Source organism: Eutrigla gurnardus, assembly GCF_963514095.1.
Source record: "Eutrigla gurnardus genome assembly, chromosome: 12".
Lineage (NCBI taxonomy): Eukaryota > Metazoa > Chordata > Actinopteri > Perciformes > Triglidae > Eutrigla > Eutrigla gurnardus.
Genome location: NC_139926.1, coordinates 22,984,554 through 23,007,869, shown reverse-complemented (window position 1 = coordinate 23,007,869; position 23,316 = coordinate 22,984,554). Strand labels below are relative to the sequence as shown.

The 23,316-nt window shown below is 44.8% G+C and overlaps 1 protein-coding gene across 1 annotated transcript; it reads left to right on the top strand.

Moving 5' to 3' along the window:
• The first annotated feature begins 6,737 nt into the window (after positions 1-6,737).
• cavin2a (caveolae associated protein 2a) lies at positions 6,738-23,148 on the top strand. The gene is made up of 2 exons (XM_084023078.1): positions 6,738-7,412; positions 19,285-23,148. The coding sequence occupies exons 1-2, from the start codon at positions 6,867-6,869 to the stop codon at positions 20,179-20,181; spliced, it is 1,443 nt and encodes a 480-aa protein (XP_083879204.1). The 5' UTR covers positions 6,738-6,866; the 3' UTR covers positions 20,182-23,148.
• Positions 23,149-23,316: the final 168 nt, after the last annotated feature.

Genomic DNA, 23,316 nt, shown 5'->3' with positions numbered 1-23,316 from the left:
TAAGTGACAAACCACATTATATTAGCACTACTAACAACCGAAAAAAAACAGACAAATAGGCCGTTTAACAACTAGGTGGTGAAATAGCCAAATAGCCAGATAATCCCCTTGTTGGTTGAGACCAAAACAGAGCTAAATGAAAATAATTATTGGACATCAATTGAATGATTGTAAATAAAGTCAGGTCACCATTAAATTTGTCATATCGACTAAAATGTCTTGAGATTCACCGCCATTTGCAACAAGTGTTTAGGTCACAGTGGTCGCTCACCTGCTGGTGGAATAATCCATTCATCTGAAGTGTGCAGGGGTCAACGCATTGAGACGATTTGTGAAGTGTTTTGAGGCCATTGTATAATTTATTATTTATTTATTTTATTTTTTTTACTTACCTCGCGGTTCCATCAACTCCTCCAGAAGGTAAACACAGAGGTGTCCTTTACAGGATTAGAGGTGTTGGATGTGTAACCCTGTGACACAATCGAATGCACAAGTCAAATAAAAAAAGGAGTAAAAGTGTAGGAATCTCAGATGACCTTGGATGTATTTGCGTTGGACAAAGACCTCAAAGGACAGATACCCCCAAACAACCGATCTGTTTTCAACACTAAACAATCAGTGTACACAGAAATAATTCTGCAGACGCACCTTCCCCACCTCTCCACGCCTTCAGAGCCCAACAGAGAGGCACTCGGGTTAGGAATCTGACACTTATCTTAAAGCTCATCATTTCGTACCATTTAACACGGCACGTTTCAACACGTAGGCTTGTTCTCCGAGGATTTTAAATGTAAATAATGTGCAAACCTCTGAATAATAAACTTCTTACTTTGATGGATTCACCTGGGGAATTACCGATTGGTGTTGGGGTAGAAGACGAATTAATTAACAGCAAAATCAAAACCGTTTTCTTGCTCAGAGGCACGTTTCTTTCAGAAATCCACACAGCGGCAACCATCGGTTGCCAGGACAACCTCCACATTGATTTTACAATCAACAACCGGCGCTTCAACTCCTTTTGTCCGGGGAATGATTGGCCCATTGGTTTGGAAATTGATGGTGGTGGACACATGAAAAACCTACCAAGTGTACACTCATACACACACAAAGGGGCACAAACACACATTTGCTCACGTTCTGTGTGTAAAGCACAACACCTTGAAAACTGGTCCATTAGCTTCAAAATTGATAGCGTCAAAGAAATCCCCACACCGCAGGACACACACACACACACACACACACACACAAACACACTCCTACAGTAGCATGCAAGGCCAACTTTAAGTGAGCGTGTGTTAGACACACGCTGGCCTGTGAAAAAGGGGTCATTTAAAGATCCATAGCCATCTGTTTTGGTCCCAGCATGCCATTTTCCCCTCCGTGGGGGCCTTTGATTTAGCGACAAAAGGGTACCATCACTGCCTTCCTTCCCACTGTGCGACCAGACATCCAGTCCTAGCTGGTTATAGGAATCAAACATCCATCATATCATCATAGGTTCGACCGCCCGGGTGCGACTGTTGTTGGTAATCACAAGCATTAGGGATCACATCTGAACACGGTTTGCTGTGTCCTTTGCAGATGTCACGTAACCTGTGAATCAAAACTACAGGAGTTTGTTGTTTAAAAAAGGGAGGAACAGGCTCTTTTGTATGTATGGCATGTGGTTATTGTGGCAAGATTGATTCTTTAAAATTGGAATCCATCCTCAGAGTAACAAACCCCGAATATTTCATTGTCTTGGCCTCAGCTAACTGGAGATAGAAGCTGCATACAGCCTGATCGGTCTGCTGTGACTTCACTCATTCCGGTTTGAGCCGGAGTTCTTTCTTGACAGCGGCTGATCCAAAGATCTTATCACTTAAAAGAGTGCTCGACCTATTTAGAGGTGCTACTCCTATAACACCGTCAGACTCGCATCAAAATCAGTGCAGCGAGCCGGAGATAACGTCCCTTCTTCTTCCTTGTCAAAACAAACATTACCCAAAATGCAATCTCGTAATCCAGTGACTATCGATTTGAACTGTGTTTTTTTAGTCACTAGTTTTCCAGAACCCTTACATTGAAGACTAGCTCCGCCCCCAACTTACATTTGTGAACCCCTTGTCTCTTATGAGCTGCATCGCTACCTGAGATCTTCTGGGCCTTCTGGTTGTTGCTACTTTCAGACTTGCAACTACAGTTGACAGTAATAATAATTACTTTTCATTTTTCACAAAATGATTTATCACATTTTTTTTTTACATAAAAGCATGTCTACATTATATGTTTATCTCCATATTGGTGTATTGTATCTTGTTTTTTAACTTGTTTTTGTTGCTTCTATACTCATATTTTTGTCTTATTTTATTTTGAAAGGTTCTATACAAATACAGATTATTAATATTCACATTATTATTCCTATTGGTGTTATTGTTCTTTAGTTTTGTGTTTTTCACCAGGACCTACAGTGTGATCACATATACTGTGCATTTAACAACCTGTAGAAACACAACCACAGTATCAAAGCAACCGTACGTAAAAATGCAGACAGTACACTTCCATGTGAGTATTTCCACCTCGACGTTATGGCACAAGGTCTCCGTCTGTGTGAGAAACCATCATTAAAGTCTCCATGAAGTTTACCTCGAGGTGTTTACACAGCATTCTTGAATTCACATGCACATGTTTAGACAAACATGTGGCCTGGAGCAACCCGAGGGGAGGACGGAGTGGCAGCATGTCACCAACTTCTTAGGTTGACGGATGCAGTCAACAATGACAACAAGGAGCATGTAAAAGTGTTTAAGTTTTTCCCGTCCCAAAAATCAATTGGCAATCATCTTCATGTCATTCAAAAGGAACATGCGTTTCTTGCTTTTGTGAAAAGAGATTCCAAATAATTTCATATTCAAAGAAACTTGGTTTTCAACAGTCATCCATCCTGGTTTGTTGCCAATAGCCAACGGTTACAGCAATGCCACACCTCCTGCTGGAGGTTTTCAGGCAACTCCGAGAAGGTTTCCCAGGACACAAAGCTCATTCATGCAACCGTCTGACTTGCAGCGGCATGTTTGTTGTCGAAATGATGGAATATGATGAAGTCTGAGGTAGCTTCACCCATTATGAGTGTCTGGAGAATTCTTGCAATTCAAGATGTGATTCTCGACATCTTCTTTGGCAAAATAAAAAGTTGCTAAGACTCACTGAACTGTCAGAATAAGATCACACACTTGCCTTTCTAGACATTCTCTGACCGCTTATGTCCATGACATCATTGTTTTGTAGTGCATTCTATTATATGTAACTGTAGCAGGCAGCAACCTCCAGCTCTGAAAAGTGAAGCCAATGCAGAAGTGCCTTAAACTTGCATTCTTTGTAATTGCCAGCAGGAGGCTCTTCCTGGTTGCAAAAATAAGTCTGATTGCATGGAAGTCTATAAGAAAATGACCCTCCTCACTTAATTTATTGTCCCAGTAAACATGAGTTCATGATCTCAATCTCTAGTTTCTAGTCCTATTCAATACAGCGTGATGTTCATTTAGTAAATGGAAGAACAAATAGATGATAAACAGGGTATGCTTCGGGGCGTGGCTACCTTGTGATTGACAGGTTGCTATGACGGCGAGGTCTGGGAGCTGTCCATGTTTTTGCCTTAGAACTTTAAACCTACATCACAACGTCTGTCATGAAAATTATTGGTTGCCAAAAAAAATTTCTTATTCAGTTTTTGTTTTTTCTTGGCTCCACCCTGTCATTTCACTTCTGCTCATGCAAAAGATAAGATGGCAACGGCCAATAAAACAAGATAATGATGGTCAAAAAGCCAACTTCAGGCCCAAAAATGGTAATCCAAAAACCAGTGGGTGACATCACAGCCACTACTTCTTATATACAATGTGGATATAATGTGTGAATATGGACTGTAGGAGGGCGGACAGCAAAAAGGCCCCTTAAATAAATAGCAAGTGTGATTGTAGAATACAGGCAAGGGAAGGACAACATTCCTTGACACAACACTGGGAACGTGTGAAACCTACCAGACCATCGGGAACACGGGCGGCATTCAGGAAAGCAGGAGATATGAGAGAGGAGCGAATAGGGGCGAGGGAGTTGTGGAGAAAAGGGGGGAGCAGAGGAAAGGAAAAGCAGGGGGACAGCTGGAAGAATGACAGGATGGGAGCGTCAGTCCATCCGCTCCATCCGATGGGTGAAAGTGGGAAAAGTCAAGAGTTCAAGTGCTGGGAATGGGAGGTCATACTTCTATGTTGACAAAAGTGTGTGCCTCCAAGGAGACGCAGCGACAGAGTGATGGGTTCGAAACACTGGGGGTTTTGAGTTGAGAGGAAGAAGGAAATGTGTGTGGCCGAGTGCGTGTCACACTTCCACTCTACCCTGACCGCTTTGAAGCTTGTCGAGCGAACATAACCTCTAAGGAGAGGTGTTAGTCTGGGATGTTGACATGGGAGAATCTGTCAAGAGCACTTCTGAATACATGTGCAGCTGCTATGGGAGATTTAACAGGGGGGAAAATGGTGAAAATTGGCCAAAATTCAATAAAATCAGCAGTTTCTTTTCAAAGGAAGAGATTGCCACTTTGGGAAATATGCGTATTTGCTTTCTTGCAAGATTTCAATGATAGATTGTCAAATATGAGGCAACTGCTGGACTCTGGTTAGCTTAGCTTAGCACAAAGTCTGGAAACGGGGGAAGGAGATATAAGTGCTGATGAGTGGCCTTTAGAAGTGCCAGAAGGCAGCTATTTTACTTTATGAGCAGAGCCAGGCTAGCTGTTTCCCCCTGCTTCTAGTCTTTGTGCTAAGCTAAAGTATGCTAACTGTGTCCGGGCTGTAGCTTCATATTTACCGTGTAAAAGTAAAGTAAAAAGTCAAAGTGGTATCAATCTCCTTATCCTCCACTCAGCAAGAAAGCAAATACAAGTATTTCCACAAAGTATGTATTACTGTAAAACTGGCTACAATCACTTCAGTGAACACTAACATAACAACACACGTTGAAAATAGATACCTTTTGTTCATGTGGTTTGGATCTGAGGAGAACTGTGGACTCTGCCAACATATTTGAATACTGTTCTTAGGTGTGTCTGCTCTGTGTGCGCAGAAAACCTAATCTCAGTTTAAGGGTGTGATTACTTTGTATTGATTGATGAGCTGGTGGCTGACCAAGCCTTTTACCATATCAGGCCGAAATCAATACAACTCAGGTGTGGGCTTGAATGCTTTCCGTATTCTGCCGCGATCAAATAGATTCCTTCTGGAAGGTTTTCTGCAAAGGAATTAATCACACGGATAAAGGCGCTCCTTTCTCTTCATGAACATGCAGCCAGCAGGCACTCTTGTTGCAACACGTAGACATGTGGTCTACGCAGGCAGGAAATCTGGTTCTGCAGAGTGAAGCCAAGGCTGAAGTGCCTTAAACGTGCACTCTCTCTACTGGCCATCAGGGGGCGACCGATTGCATGGAAGTCTATGATGACCCTACTTCTCACTTGATTCATTAACAACATGAGTCAACGTGAGTTTATGGTGTCAAGTTTCAAGTCTTATTCAATACAGCATGGTGTCATTTAGTAAATGATGGTCCATTTCGAGTAAAATAGATGATAAAGTAGAGTAGGTATGTTTGAGGGCGTGGCTTCCTTGTTAGATTGCCACCAAGCCTTGCTACCTTAGCTACCGTCGCTATGCAATTAGCTTCTAAAATGACTTTAACACTTCGCTGTCGAATTATGAAGCTAACTTTGTTCGCAGCTTCACACCAGAATCCAGATCCAGTAAGATTGCTGCTCTGCCGCTTGTGTTTACCAGATCCACCCGTCGCTCCCTTCGCAGTCCAAATATGATCACTTCCTTCGCTGGTTGAAAGAATTCCAAAATGGCGACGGCAAAAATGCAGAACTCGAGGCTTCTCATCCAGTCTGTGGGGGCTGCCGCTTTAATTCTAAAACTTGGCAGCCAGGGCACCGATGACCTCATTGTTGAAACAGGGATTTCCACATTTCCATGTCGGTGTGCCCCATGCCAGGACACGGGCCTCAAAAACAAATAGGGGGTGGAAAGAGGGGGCACTCATAGGGCACACATATAGACACACACACACACACACACACACACACACACACACACACACACACACACACACACACACATAGACTTTGATCTACCGCATGTTGCTTTCAATTAAGTTCCACACAACAAACACCAGCCTTCTGATTAGGATTGCAGTTTTATCTCCAATGTATTGTTTGCTGGGACACACCCTAAATCCGTGCCTCTGGACTACAATGCCGTCGAGTACAGTTTGGTCGGCTACAAGCCCCCCCCCCCCAAAAAAATATACAAAAAACCCCCACAAAAGTAGCCTTCACACATAGTTTGCAAATGCAGCCGGGCATGTAGAAAGTGGAATAGTTGGCAGTCCCATGAAAACACAAAAGCATGCCACCATACAAGGAAGGACACACACACACCACACACACACACACACACACACACACACACACACACACACACACACACACACTCTAACTCTACCTCTGCTCTGTCAATAGGGCTAGGCCTGCAATGTTTCCATAGCAACCATGCCCCTCCCTTTGGCTTGCAGGGGAGGTGTTTTGAAAAGTTCACAGCGTGTTTTTGTGAGTGTGTGTGTGAGACAGACAGACAGACAGACAGACAGACAGACAGACAGAGGGGCGTGGATGCCGATTTAACTCCAAGTAGTAAAACACTCTGCCTTCAGTTCTCAGCTGGGGCGAGTGACAGCAGCACCGAGAGAGAGAGAGAGAGAGAGAGAGAGACTACCCCCGACCGTGTCTCGGTGATTCAGCCCCAGTAAAGCGGGACACTTTGGCCCACCTGTGAACCATGGAAGACGACGCGTCCCGCGCCGAGCGCAGCAGCGTCACCGGCAGCACGCACACCGTCCCGCCGCAGCCCGACAACCCGGAGCTCCTCATCCCGAGCCACGGCCCGTCTTCCGCCCCGTCCTCCCCGAGCATCACCGGCACCCTCAACCGCATGGGTCTGAAGCTCCCCACGAGCCCGACCGCGGCCGCGCCGGGCAGCCCCGTCGACCGCGGCCAGGTGAGCGCCATCACCGTGGTGGCGCTGCTGGACAAGCTCGTCAACATGCTGGAGGCGGTGCAGGGCAACCAGCAGCGGATGGAGCAGCGGCAGGCCGACCTGGAGGGCGCCGTGCGGGTCGTGCAGGGCGACGTGACCCGCCTGTCCAGGACCCACGTGAGCACCTCCAACAGCGTCAGCAAGCTGCTCGAGCGCTCGCGCAAAGTCAGCGGGCACCTGAAGGACGTGAGGGAGCGCATGGATAGGCAGGCGGTCCAGGTGAAGAAGCTGGAGGCGAACCACAGCCACCTGCTGAAGAGGAACCACTTTAAAGTGCTCATCTTCCAGGTGAGGCGACATGGCGGCAGGAGACAGTGTTACAAAATACATGTTACATCATAGGAGGCCTATGAATCTGTGGGCTCTAATGTATTATATGGCTCTTAAAAGTCCAACATGCCTGAGAAAAATAACCCACGTGATGTCACACTGATGTCCTCTGGGTTGACTGGAGGCTTAGAGAACATTACAAACAAGCAAAGTTGATAGCATGTGAAAAAACATTGCATCATGGGAAATGTATGATCCAGTGTTTTGGAGCTTCTACTGGGCTTCTGCTCTTTGGAAAGAATAGTATTTATTTCATGGGATTTATTTGCATCGTGGACTTCACGAGGCCTCATTCTGCTGTGTGTGTGTGTTTCTAATATTTGCATTGATATTTGACTGCAGCAGTGGGTGTGTTGGATGTTCCCGTGCGTCTGGTAGGCACCGACACGTGATGTTCTGAACACTACTTAAACTACACTTAAAACTAGTTGAACAGGACCGAGACGACCTGCAGAGCCCAGTTCACCACCAACGTGGCTGTTTGCTCTCTTAAAATATAGGTGTAAAAAAAGAAAAAAAAATACTGAATATGATCTGATTCGTGTATATAAGTTGAAATCTTAAGTTTTTGAAGCACATGCATGTAAGGCTCTTCCCTCTCATGTGAATGTGTGTGTGTGTGTGAGGGAGGAAGGGTGTGTCTGGGAATGAAGCTACAGAGGATAATAGAGCCGGGCTCAGACACCGACTTGGACTAGATCTGTTTACACCCCGCAGTCATAATTCAGGCAGACAGATGGCTTTTGGACGGATTTACCACTTCAACTGCCACATCACACACCTGTGAGGGTAAAAACTTCTATACTGGCACGAACAACGAAAAAGATAAACCTTCCAATGACAAGTGGAAAAGTATCCTTACTCACTAATCTCAACACATAATATAAAAGAACATAATTAACATGCGGTTGCCGTGGACGACTGTGGACAGATGCATTTCTACTCAAGCCTAAAACATGATGATGGCGTCTGTGTATGCTGGTGCATGGATTAGTGCATGCTTTTTCATGCGTGTGTGTGTGTGTGTGTGTGTGTGTGTGTGTGTGTGTGTGTCGGGGGTGCGTCTGAGCATGTGCGTACAAGTGTGTACCCAGGCAGTAAAGGGGGGGGCATTGTTGACACAGCCAGAGCCACTGAGAGCTCTTAACTGCTGTTCTTATCTGGTTACCCAGGTACTGAGGCCCTGTTGTTCATATGCTACAGGTGCCAAGCCCCGGCCCCGTACCAGGTGGCTCAGTGGGGGAGGCACCGCGGATCGATTCGGATCGAATCCCCTGCCCGTTTTTTTATGTTCTGGAAGGGAGTGTCCTGTCGTTTTAGTGACGGTGAAAGTGGGCGGCGGCTTTATTATGACCGCCGGGTTTTTTTTTCTTCGGATGTGTACTTGGCGGTTTTGCATTTGATGTATTAATATTGTTTTAGTGTAGGAGTAACCTATAAAGTTGACTTTAGATCTTTAAAAGTGCCGATCTGACTTCTGCTGAGTCTAAATCTGAGTCAACCTAAGAGTGGAGTGTTTGATGGGTGTAAAAGGCCAGGTATGTGTGTGCGTGCAGTTTGCCCATTGGACGTAACGCCGCTGTGTTGGGTCAGGTGTATGCAGTTACAGAGCTGGTAAATGAGACTTGGCATGCCTGAGGGGAGCGGGAAATAAAAGGACTGTTCAGCCCTTGTTCCTGCTCCGCCCCGAGCGTGTTGACTCTATTCTGTGTCCATCACTTTCTGCCTCACCTAATCTTTTTTTTGTTTGTTTGCTTGTTTTTGCCTCCAGTAGGATTTGCCCCATCTGTTTTTATGCTAATTGCCTCGTCTAATACCTTTTTTGTTGTTTTATGTTTGAATATCCAACTGTCTTTTTTCCCCATTTCTCACCATTTCTTTCTCTTTTATTCAAACTCCAACTTGCATGTGATCACTTTTCCGTTTCCGTCGTTTGGTCCGACCACCTGTCCAGATTCCCTGAAACTACATGAAAGCACTTTCTCCGCGCCTCAAACGCCACGCTTTGATAACGCACGTTTGCTCCAAACTCTACTACGCCAGCCCCGTAGCTATTGGCCAAGAGGCCCTCCCCCTCCCTCCTTCTCCGCTGCTCCACAACATCGATCCAGAACACTCACCGGCCTGTACGTGCCAGCTGAGGTGGAAACACAGAGGCTTTCTGCGTTCGCGGGGATCAGGGGTCTACACCCTCTCCGGGCTTCAGCCACGGCCGCTTAGAGATGGCAGCGCTGTCTCCCGCTCCGCTGCGTTCCTGCGCGTAACACAGACTAACGAGGACTTAATTACCAATGCTTGGCCCCTTGTTTGTTTGTTTTTGTGCACCAGTGCTTTTCCTGTCCCCACATGGCCCTCACACACACACACACACACACACACACACACACACACACACACACACACACATGCAGAGCACACACAATTCCCAGCCATCTGAGATTCCAGTGTGTGCATTGTAGAAATGGTTTTGGTAATTACTGTATGGAAAGGTAAAATGTTCTTTCCATTACCTGAGTCTTTTTTTTTCTTTTTTGAATATCAACAGCCTCCCCCGGAGATCTTTGTAACGGATCTTAATTGCGTCGCCGTGGCATGCTACGTGAAATGTACGGCACATTTGGAATTTAATTTCCTGCGACAGACGTCGTTTATTCCAGAGTAGATCTTAATCTCCCCCCTGTTTGTGTTCGTTTCACAGAGGAATTTTCATCACAACAAACAAGCTGAAATGGCAAATTGAATGCGCTCGCCGTGAGAATTGGATTCCTTCTTGCGTTTCGCGCCTCGTGGGCTCGGCTGAGAGTTTTCGCCGGATATTTAGCTGGCGAGGAGGGAGTTTTAAGCTCCTCGTGGTGGTGGTGGTGGTGGTGGGGAAGAGGATGTTTGGTGACTGTGTTTTTGGTATAATCGCAGACTGGCAAGGAGTGACAACTATGAAAGAGCATCACGAGGGAAGGGAAACACGTCGCCAAACTAAACAGTTGCAACATGTTTTCGCTCATCTGAGGTTTCGCTGTAAGAATCCTGACAGAACTGTTCTTTTCCCCTCGGTATTCAGTCATACAAGTTTTATGTGACACCCATTCAACACGCTCGGCAACAGATTGCGAAACGTCTCCCGCCTTTCACCGTTCCCTGAGTCATCACGCGGCCCTGAAGATGTTTACAATGCTTACAATTTTGACTGAGTGATCTTCCGTCATCGCCGTTCTGTTTGCTTTGCGATCGTCGTATCGCTTTTGTACACTTGACCAAACGTTGCGACTTAATCTTGGCTTTCAGCGTCAGGAAGTAAAAGCTGTTTTTTGTTTTTTTTAACACTGTTAAGACGGAGGACAAACTGGAAATTCTGTTCCTAGCCTCGCCCCCGAGCTCTCACCATTACCTTAATGACTCAAAGCTCATTACTCTGGAGGTAAACAAAGCTTAATAATAAGTCAGCTGTGTCAGATCCCTTTTGGGTCCCGTCTTGTGCACACAAATCCAACGTGACCAAGTGAAGCTTCACCCTAAAGAAGTTCATCTTAAATATAGAAGACTTATTCAGCCTCATCCAGAACAATATGTTCATGCGCAATTTAATATTTGAGTGTAACTCTAGTGCACAGATTGCGTGCGTTCAGTGTATAAAATCACATCCATCCTCACAGGTTGGAGCAGGCCGCTGGCTCGGGGCTACGGCCCAGATTTGTTGTGCTTGTCCCGCCACCAGGTGATATATAGCACCAGCTCCTAGCCAGAAGCACTGTTTAGGTGCACACAAACATTCTGTGGCTACATGTCTACTGAGCTTTAATCCAGACGGTTCAAGTATCTGTGACTTAACGTTGTCCAGAAACATGAGATACAAGACTTACTATGTGACACTTGCATTAATGCACAATGACAATACTGCTTTAAACAGAACTTGTAAAAATATAACCGTAACAACCTTATAACGTAAATAAACATTGCATTAAACAACGTTGCACAATAAGCGTAAAGTCGATGTTTACTTTGACATGAAAAGCGGTGACCTGGGTGAAAGTTATGTGTTCGTTTGATCCGACCACCAAGGCCCTCGTGGACTTTCTTGCTTCGACATTTCGGCTTGTTCGCTATATCGTTATAGAATGTACAACATTGATCATGTTACTATGACGACCACATACAAGCCTGCACTTTATAGATAAAATGACAATGAGATATTTCCAGCATGTGACTTTCATCCATTGTGTCAACAATCGACATGTGAGATTATAAGGATAAGAATAAAGAAAATAAAGAGCAGAGAAGCGTGAAAGAAACAGATTTATAGAGAAAAAAACGAGAGTCTGACTTTGGTTAGACACCCTGTAAGGGCTGTAAAGACGTGCGTGAGGATAGGGAAGTATCACCTCAAGTGCTTGCTCACATTCATGTCACATTCAGGTTTGACGAGTCTGCTCAACCGTCTCCATCTGCGAGGCAAAGGCAAGTTGGCAACTGCAGATTCCTGCTGCGGGAGACTAGTTGTAACAGCTTCATTGACACAGGGAAGTGCTGATGATGTTGCAGAGTCGACGCAGCTTTCTTTAATGATGTGGATTTTAACGTCCTGTTCATTTGCCACCAAACTAAAACTGGATGCTGGAGAAGAAATGACAAAGTAATGGGGACGATAAAATAACTGTGTATGCAAAGATAAATAAAGGTGGCAGTTCTTAAGATAGTTTGGCCTCCCAGCATATCCCATGATGCACTGCACTTGTTTTTCTCTGGAGCTGCCAAGAGCGCCTAATTAGCATTTTTGTCATTTTGCCTCAAGTATTAATAGGTTGGTGTCATTAAGCTTTTTTTTTTGTGCATGTGTGCTCGCATGCTCCTTTTCTCTCTCAATGCTTGTGAGGTTTCTTTTTTTCTCTTTTTCACTTGGTGATAAATGTTGGATGCAGGTGTTGACTTATTGAAGGGATATTTACTTAGATGGTTTAGAAACAGTGCTGGGATTCTTTTTTTCACGCTGCCAAAGAAGCTCAAGGTCCTACTCAACAATTAAAAATAATCAACTATCCTCATTTGACTCCTCCCGTCACCTCGCCTATTTCCCTCTCTCTTCAGCGCTCCATCAACACGTCTCGGTCTCCGTCCTCCTTCTTGACTGTGATCCGATCCACTGGTCAAGGCTAAAACAGCCGTGGCAGGAAAAGAGAAAACAATAGTCCTGCTTGTTGTCCGTGTTCTTATTCCTCTGCTCTGGAATAAAAAAATGTGAAAATACAACACGTTTTTGAGATAACACCATGGCTTCCGGGGCGTCTCCGCGGGACACTCGTGCCCTTTGGGGTAAACATTGTGACAATTGGTGGTATCCTTATCAAAAAAATGCACATGGTATCTCCACGCAGCCCTTATCAAACAATGGTTCCGATACGCACATTCGGTGATTGTGCCCAAACAATGTGGAACGGGGCCGATAGCGGGAGATGTGATCGAAAGACCTGAAGTAGATTAACGCGGCCTTGGGAGCGGAGTGAAAACAGGAGCAACGAGAACCGCCAATGTACAGGAATGTGTTGCAGAGACGCCGCTGAAGACGCCGTACCTCATTCATCATACATGCGGGGGGGGCGTGGGCTTAGTGTGAGCCGGGCTGATGGCGAGGATGTGCAGTAAGTGACAGGGAGCAGCAAACCGTGTGGTTCTTCTAATGAATACCCTGACATGTTTGAAATTCATTATGACATTTGGAGAGCATATCGCAGAATATGAGACGTATCATTACCCGAGAGCCGTCCCGTAAATTACGGGCTGAGCGAGCCGACGTCCTACATCATCGTTTATGTCATCGGGGAAATAATCGGCGCCTCTCTAGATTGCGACTATCTCCGTTCTGCCGGCACGTCAGCGTGACATCGTTGCCTGAATTGGTTATTGTGTTGCATGATTACACAAGCTGGCAAAGGCCAGTAAACACGCCGTGGCTTTTGTTTCGTTCGGCGAGGCTGGTATGGGAGGGGTGCGAATGGGGAAAGAATGCCCTGACTTGTTATGCAAAGCTTTATGGGTATTCGGCCAAGTGGCATGATTCTGAATTGGTATGAAGTCCCTGATGTGTGGTGCTTGGAATCATCATATTTGTCACAATTCGAGCGTACTTGGCACGGCGTCGGGCTAAGATCCTAACAGTTTTAGCTTCGGCCTGAACAAACAGTGGACGGTACATTTAGAGTTTATCATGTTACCCAGCCCCATGACCAATAACAGAGTTTCCATTTCCTTTCCTCCTTCCTTCCTCTGTCCACAGATGGCTTTTTGTGCACATGGGGGGTGGAGGGTGGAGGGTGGAGGGGGGGTTCTTACACAACAGGCGGGGCAGGGGTGAACCGTAAAACACCTGCGCCGCACCGACGCACTGTAATGGGAAAAGGATGTCGTCAAAACACATGCTGATGAAGGCAAATTTGCACAACGACATGAGATTCAGGTAGACGCTGGAGCGCATCTGACCCGTTGCTTATGCAGGTTGCACCCTGAAAATAAAGAGAAAATCACACAGGATTGCATGAGAGGCTGTGGAGCAGAGCCGGATCTGACCAGTGTGTGTTCGAGGGGTTGGACTCTGTGACGGGTCAATACGAGCGTGAGAGGGTGCAGGGACTTGGATTGGGTTTTGTTTGGTTGCCTTGAATGAAGGTAGGTTGTACAGATGAGGAGAGGATATAGGGAGGGGGAGTTCAGAAAGCTTTTGTTTGAAATGTGCAGTCAAAAAAAAAAACAAGCATCCATCAATATGAAGCGTCTAAAGCTGTGCATCGAAGTTTGTCTGCCGTTGGTGTTCGGCCTGTTCTTAGAAGTTAAGCCTCCTGTCTTTGTCATGCTGTAAATAAATCAATGCAGGGGCTTTGGTGCTGACAAATGTGCACACACATACATTTGTGTGTGTGTGTGTGTGTGTGTGTGTGTGTGTGTGTGTGTGTGTGTGTGTGTGTGTGTGTGTGTGTGTGTGTGTGTGTGTGTGTGTGTGTGTGTGTGTGTGTGTGTCGGTTGGCGGTGCACCCTCTCATTGGTGGAGTCCCTCAGAGCCGGAGGCACCTGACTCACTGTGCCAACACACCTGTACTAGCCTCACCTGGTAGGATTTAGAAAACCGCCATTCATCATCTGAAGGGCGAGGAAAACACACATTAACACACGTTAACACATAACTGACTTTTATTTATACGGCGCCAAATCACAAGTTGGTCTCGGAGGGCTTTAGGATCTGTACAACATCCTCTGTCCCGGGAGCAGCATCCTCTCCAAGGATGGACAGAAGGCATGAGTAGCTTTCTGTCTTCTATATCATTTATATTAAAAAAGTAACCAAAAAAAAGTTATTATGAAAACATAAACAGTGTTTACATATATATGCTTTATATTTGTATGCAGAATTACGTACACATAAAGTATTGCCTATAAGTTACATACTATGCAATGGCCACAAATGCTGAAACAACCACTTGATAGTGTGTTTATAATTTATTATAATGAGCACCAAAGAAAAAGACTGTTGTTAGTTGCGGATGCACACAAACAAAGGTAGATTACGGTGCAGGTTTTCATTACTCGTACAGTAGAAACAGAGTAACGCTCCTCTGATCTCCCTCTCTCCAGAGAACGGGCTTCCACAACCTCTGGCTTAGTAACGCCTTGCAGGACTTGCAATTAGATGGCAGTTCCATCGACCACGCTGCTGTTAAATCACAATGTTGAACTCGCGTCCAAAACCCCTTTTGAAGTGCATCTTCCACTATCTTACACTAAACTCGCTGTCGCACCGGATTAACTTTGTTTTTGGGTTTGCTCCAAATGGATTTGAATTTACTTTCATCTCGCTTTTTTTGGGGGGTAAACAATGGCTGGTAGTCCTACACTCTCACACACACACACACACACACACACACACACACACACACAGATACATACAGATATCACATTCTCAGTGGCTAATGAGTGCTCGTTTAGAGGATGCATTAATTAACAAGGTTCCCAAGAGAAAAGTGCCAGAATGTGAGATTCACACACACACACGCACACACACACATACACACACACACACACACACACACACACACACACACACACACACACACACACACACACACACACACACACACACACACACAGGGGACAGACCTGGGTCAAATGATATTTAGAAAGATTTTGTTTGTTGTGGCTTGCTTGCCAAAACAGTTGGGAGTTAAACTGAGGACACAACGATTCTACTATTTAGGACAACCAACAACAGAAACAGTGTTGTTGTTTTCGTGAACCAGCCGAACAAAATCAAAGAAGAAAGGAAAAAAGAGCCATTTGAAGTCACTTTTGGGGAAATGAACAGATTTACAGTTTGTATTTTATCACCCTGAAGAACGCACGGATCGATCTTTACAATGCCGCTGCTGCTGGTCGGGTACACTATGTAACAGCAGAGTTTATTGGAGGGCTTTTGAGTTTCAGGCGTTGCCTCCCACACACTCCAGCACCCTCAGCGATTATATCAAACATGCTGGAGCCAAATCAGAATCAGACTGTGAGCATGCCGGGACTGGAACAGAGGAGTCACCGTGGAGTCTGTTAGAAACTTCAACACCGCCAAACAATCAGGGAGATGAGTGTTTATTATCAGGGAATATGTCAGCAGAGTGCCTTATTGGCTCTGATTTTCTAATCCTGATTGTTCAGATTAGGCATTTGACACTGAAGCTATTTCTAATTTAACCTGTTTGACTCAAAGTTGAGAAAACAGAAAAGGGAGATAACGTCTTCCTTTAAGGAAGTTCTCTGGCGTTTCCCCCCGTTCCATCGAACGTGTCCCGTTCTAGAGCCGTCACCGGCGTACTTCCTGACTTTCTGATTAGATTCTGCATGAACATGTTGAGATCCACACACACGGTCTCTCTGGGTGTGGCAGAGTGTCAGACCGACAGACATTCAGACTCATTCAGACACGACAGGGGAGCTGCAGAGGACAACGCTGACAGGCAGGAGTTACAGTCAAACCAAGGTAGTGGCAACCAGAGCTCTTCCCCAGGGTGCAGCCTTTGTCTTTTCGGATTTCACGTTACAAACCATGCGATTCATGGCAATTCCCAGCTTCTCTGGGCCGGTGATATACCCCCTAGTGGTTGTTGGGGGTAAATAGAAACTCACGGTCAGAGATGCACTTCCTCCCGTGTTGCCTTTGAGGAGGAACATGAAGCATTTAGGATATAGTAAGTTATATGTAACTTAGAAGATACAAAAAAGTCATATTTTTTGTCTTCCCCTGTAGACGTGGCTCTGACAGATTTATTAGCATTAACTGGGAGATACCAAACTTGCTTGGCACACACCTGAATGGTGACTCATGCCTGCATGTTTGAGATCAAGGCAGGGGGTATCAGGTGTCTGCATGGTGGTAAAATCAGGGGGGGTTCTGCATCACTTCCCACCTTTCAAACAGCTTACCGTACACTACGGGCCGCTGTAGAATCTTGTAGAAGTTATGACAGTATCGTTTTGACCTTTTAATCACTTTAGGGGTTCTACAGTTCACATCATAGTTCTGTTCCATTCACAATCAGTCTACATTATAGGATATGAGACAGGTGCTGCATCATCGTATCTCACACATTTGGACGTCTTCATTAAAGTAGCAGCATATAATAGTGTTTGGCTTGAAGGGGTTCAGGACAGATTGCAGGTACAATAGGTCCTTTTAGGCTAAAACACATCATCGAGTGTTGAGTGAAGAATGGACAGGAGGCAGGACCCTGCAAGACCATCTGGTCGACCCGGTCCTTAAGTATGTGTTAATGACACCCCAGGAGAGGTGCATCGCTTACTCCCTCAGCAATTTATGACGCGCTGTAAGCTCCTCTATAATGCACGCAGAGCTGCCATGCATTCTTGGAAATGCAGACATACTTAAATGCAGACTCATTCTTAAAAGCACAATGTACAGAAACAACCATTGTTTAGCGGCGTGTCATTCCAACGTGTACTCGGGGTGACGATGCTGCTTCGTATCCACGTATCCTGAGGCCGGGCTGTGAAGTTGTGGCCACAAAGCTAATACAAATTAAATCAGAATTAAACATTGTGATTTATTAATGGATTGGACGATAAAGGATTTTATTGCGGATCAGGATAAAAAATAAAAAAAACAATCACTATAAGTTAATTTAATTCAATTTTCCCATTTGGGATAATCAGAAATGTCATGGTAGAGAAGTAAAAATTACAGCCCAATTAAAAATAAAATAAAATACAAGATGAATCAGTCAAATTCTTTTTTTTTATGAATTATGATTACTTTTTTTAAATAGATTTTTCACTAATATGGACGTTCACTTACAAAAAGAAAGTGTTCTCTCTGTGATGCAATAAAAACATTTGCTTCTGAAAAAAATATAAAGTTGTATGTTTTAGTGCCATTTTAAAGACTTTTAAGCATATTTTGATGATAACCTGGATAAAATCATGAAATTGCAGTTGCCTAGCTGTGGTTGGTCAACTGAAAACCAAGTATCCACTGGTGGTACTTACAGGTGATGTCATTGGGAGGGTTTCTCTGTGAGGATTATAAATGTGTAGTAGAGTCTGTCAACCGCTGAAGCTGCACCGCCGCTATTCATTCACTCCTGGGTGTAAAAAGCATGGTGTGGGGGGGGGGGGGGGGGCAACTCCAGCTCATATATCCCCAGTAGAGTGGAACACTGTTAATGCGTGTGATTGCACTCCCGCATGTGATCGTGCACGGATGAATGGTCGGAAAGTAAGAGGGAGGAAGAAGACCGCGAGGAGAAACAAATTGAAACTGTGTATACTGAACTTACTGATCTCCATTTCACTGTGTATAGTCATCAGTGTGTTCATGGATGGCAGGTTAAAGGCAGAGAGAGAGAGAGAGAGAGAGAGAGAGAGAGAGAAGAGAGAGAGAGAGAGAGAGAGAGAGAGAGAGAGAGAGAGAGAGAGAGAGAGAGAGAGAGAGAGAGAGAGAGAGAGCATTAAAGGGGGAAAGACTCCTGCAGAGAAACGGGTGGAATTCCTCAGATGTCTTGAGGAGAAGAGAGTGGAGGCATGCCGAGGCCAGGCCGACCCACCCGTCCCTGTACGACAGGGGTGTCCAGCCTTATTTGAGACTGCAGACTACTTGAAAGGTAGACTGTAATACGGGGGGCAGCCTGTTTGATATCATCTTCGTGAATAATTTACATTTGGTGGGTTAACCTTTAAATAATTCATACTGTACATATAGACATCGGAGTAGACTGTCTATGTTCACTGTATATGGATCTGTCTGTCTGTCTGTAGAGTTTATTTATATGGAACATTTCTGCAACAAGGCACACATAACATCAAAACCGTCTAAGGAAGCGGAGGCGGTTATTGTTGGAGCCTACTGACTTTGGATCAAAATCCAAAGGACAAAGTGCAAATGAGACAGATTATAAAAGGACAATTAAATCGACGGAGAAACCTGTTAACTACACATCCTACTTGTACGAAGTGACTGTTGGTCTTTGTGGTATTTGTCCCGCTACTCCTCTTCTGTGATTGGATGACAAGCACAGCGTTTTACACAAATTTGAACATTGTTGAACTCTTTACGACCAAAAAAACTGAACATGCAGCTGAACTTGGCCATTTCAAGAGCATGTCCTTTCTTTAGAACATGCCCAAGGGTGAGTCAATGGCCCCAACCATGTTGGCTAACCCTGCTGTAAAGTGTATTACATGCAGACAGACATTTACTCAAGGCTGGTTCAAGCCATTATGCCCATTCATAACTGATCCAAAGAATCTCCTTTTTAACCCTCCTGTTTCTGTTCTGTTTCCCCAATAGGAAGACAACGAGATCCCCTCCAGTGTGTTAGTCAAGGACTCCCTCAAGACCCCGCAGCCAAGCCAGTACGATGCAGAATCCATCCGCCCCGCTCCGTCTGTTGCCGGCTCTGTCGCCGGCTCTGTTGCCTGCTCTGTCGACGGCAGCCGTGCCCACGAAGAGGGTCTTCAGACCATCAGCCTGTCCTCCGACGACGATGATCTTGTAGTGCACCACGAGGAGTACGAGATGTGTGAGGGCGAGGGAGCGATGGGTCTGGACTCTTCCCGCCCATTCGAGAGAAGGTCTGACAAGTTCAAGCGCAACAGCCTGAAGAAGGTGGATAGTCTCAAGAAGGCCTTCTCGCGCCAGAGCATCGAGAAGAAGGTGAACCAGATCACCACCAAGATCGTGCCGCCAGAGAAGCGCGAGAAAATCCGGAAAAGCCTCACCCCTAACCAACCCAAGAGCCCGACCGCCAAGTCCTCCTCTTTCAAGGTGTCTCCCATGACCTTCAACGTCAAGAAGGTCAGAGACGTGGAGACCCCGACGCAAGACGTGGGCTCACCTGGGGACGAAGCCCACGTGGAGATTCCTGCTCTGGAGAGCTTAGATGGAGATATTCCCTTGGCTGAAGTGCACACCAAGGAGGGCGTGGTGGAGCAGATCCAGGAGGCGCTGAGCCCCTCCACCCCGGAGGGCATGAAGGCAGAGCTGGTATTCAACGGAGAGGCACCAAGCATCGAGTGCGAGATGAACGGGGATCGTACCCCCGGCCTCGCAGTCCCGGAGCTCGATGAAGATGTTGGCGAAGAGGAAGAGGAGGAGGACGACGAGGAGAAGCACAAAAGCCCCGTCGAGGCAGCGGCAGATGCCAAGATTCCCACGGCAACAATCGCTGTAGAGCAGGTGTCTTAATATGATTTAATTTTAGTGATCATCAATTCTAGTTTCCCCATTCTTTTTTTTGTTCGTGCTTAAATTTCTACATTGATTAACACCCGGCATGCACAGATTATTCCTCCATTGTAAAACAGTTCTTGCGGTAAACATATAGATACTCTCGGCTTCCTAAGGTAGCCCATCCTTGGACCATTCCTACGACACTGCCGTTGATTATCACCATCTTATACCTTGATACAAACTGTATACCCAGGGTGACATCTAGATCTCAAAGTGGATCAGAATCCAGTGCAAGTGCTTCCTAAACCCTGTGGCGGGGTTGTCCAAAGAAAGCACCATTACACCATAACTAACTTCCATCAACCGGTGTCCACCTCCTCAATAGCAGCACATCTCCAGGGCGCCGGGCCAACTATCTCCCTCCTGCTGTGTTCGTCTGTCTCCGGAGCTTTCTTCCTCACTGAAATATAGCCCCCCTTCGTTCTTTGTGTTTTCTTTTTTATTTCTTTTCTTTTTTTGGGGTGAAAAAAAAAAAAGTAAATCTTCGGCAACAGCGGTGTTGCCCACCGCCTGTTAGGGCAGTGTGTTGCCAGGTTGTGCGTGAGTTGGAATGGGGAGTTTTAGTGTTCAGTACTCCTTGGGTTGCATTGTAGTGAACTAGAGGTTGTTTACTAAAATCTTTGGAGCTGTGCTTGAAAATGCCCAGCTCTTAACCAACAGGTGGCGCTGTCTTGTCCCCTGTCCTTCACCTGCAGTCTTCAAATTGTTTTGTGAGATCCAAATGGTTGATAACCTGCCTAGAATACCGCATGAGTTGCATGCGGTACATTTACATATTTTAGTCATTCGTTATTGCCAATTGAGTAACCTCCAGCTGCTGAAAATTAGCATCGCTAAAAGAGTCTAAATTTTCTTGCGAATCTCACTAATTATTAATCTAAGAAAGAAGAACTTATTAGGAGATACCAGTGAACATGTGTGTGCTTAATTACACTGATGCAAATGAAGGACATTGTTGCAGGATAGAAGCAATCTCTACATGCCTCGACAAATAAGTGATGCAAAGAACCCTACGTGTTTGAATAACACTGACATGCTAAATGTACCTTCTACATACCTTTTGTCTTTTATGCAGGGCAACTTTGTATGTTTATGCACAGGGATCATGTATGTGAGGTATTTATAGCTAAAACACCATAAAATCGGAACTTTATGATGAATGTCTTTCGTGTGTGTACTTTATAGAGTATATGTTCCCTCTGTGGATTTGTTTTGAGTTAGTATTTGGGGGGTTTGAGTCGCCCTTTCTCTCAGACACCCATAACTTGCATGGTGAAATGTTTACTCTGCTTTCATATGTTTAAAACACTATTTTCCACATTTGCCAGGGCACCATCAGTAAATCGCCTCCTCTTAGATGCACACACACACACCTACAGTGCCTTTTACCTTGCACAAGCTGGTATGAGTAATTGCAGTCCTGAAGGGATGGATTGTTTTTGTAGATAAGAGTGATAATAAAATGCGCCTGAAGTTTTTTTTTCCCTTCTTCTGAGGAATTCCTTGCAGCTAATATTTTATGAGGCATTGTCGTGAAAAGCTGAGCATGTTTAAGTTCAAAGGAGGTGTGAAATAAATTTGCAATGAACGAATGAATGAATTCACGTTTGGAAGAGGTTTCCACAAAGTTCCAAAAAGTGACCTTCCTCTTGCTGCACATCGTTAGCGCTATGCCAGTCTTGGTTACAGATGTGTAACTCCACGACTCCCTAAAAATAATTTCGTAAGTGATACCAGGTGCCAAGGATCCAGACACTAGAGAGGTCACGGGAGTGGATAAAGGCAGAGGACAGCGTTCCTAGCGTTGATGGATGACTCCGGCTCAGACCATTTTTCATGCTCCTGGCCTCCTTGTTGAGACGGTGCAAAGAGAGGGAGACGCTCCTCTGGAGCCACAGGTGTTCTGCCCCTGTTGGAGGCTCCTGGGCATGAGCTGGTAGCGGAAAGAGGGCGAGGGTGTTGGAAAGGATGATAAAGTTGCTTTGGGATTGGGGTGTAAAATGTAAATGTATGTAAAGAATCATGAGAGTCTGACATGCTTCTGACCTTGGGAACGGAAATACGTTGTGGGGGGTTATACATACCAATTATCTTGCAATCCATTATCTAGATCCCACTAGAATATTCTTAAAGTCAAAATGTGCCCCAAATATTTTGCTGTCTTAACTATGCAAAAAATATAAAACAAGAATAATGTTCTACTTCTACATTACGGTCTGTTCAACACAGGAGAAAAAGAAGTGCACATGAAATAGCAGGAATACTTTTCAAATAGCGCTCGACTAAAAGCCTTTTACTGAATGTCTTTTGTGCATTACAAACTATGAACCTGCAAGTTTGAGATAAATAGACATAAATGATTTTAAAGAACATATTACATGAGTATTTTTCTCTTCGTTGTATAAATAATTCTACTGAAAAGGGATTGAACACTAGGTTTATGTATACATTCTTTATGCTATAGAGTTTAAAATATGACTGGCTTTGAGATATTTTCGGCTTATTCATGCCAATGTGTTACTTTGGTGAGATCGCTGTCTGCTAATTAAAAAAAAGAAGAAGAATTTCTACATTTGTCTGCTTTTATTTGTCTTGAAATCAGATTGTTTGATCTGGATCACATGTGAGAGCTGGTTTTTTTTGTTGTATTCTTTTGTTCTAACACCAGATATCTACAGCATTTGTCAGGTAGTGATGTTTGACATCACCTTTGTTTATAGAGAGTTCTTGCTTCATAGCCTGTTCATTTAGTTAACCGGTTCAACCAAAGACGTTTCAACCACAGCAGAAGATTCCCTGCCACTCGAGTGTTTAAAAACAAACTCCTCTTGCCACTTGTTTCAAGCATCTTGTCAACATGCAGGCATTTCCCTTTCAGAATGTAGTATTGTACACATCAATAAAGATTTTATAACATTCAAATATTGTCTTCATTTGTAGTCCTTGGGATAAAAGGACGAGTATCATGAGATATGCATTTCACATAAAGTAGAGCATAGTTAACGTTCAGTGCATCCGTCATGCCGTGACTTGCATAATCTAGTAATAGTGACAAGGGAAACATAGATAAGGTCATGTGGAAATGACTGT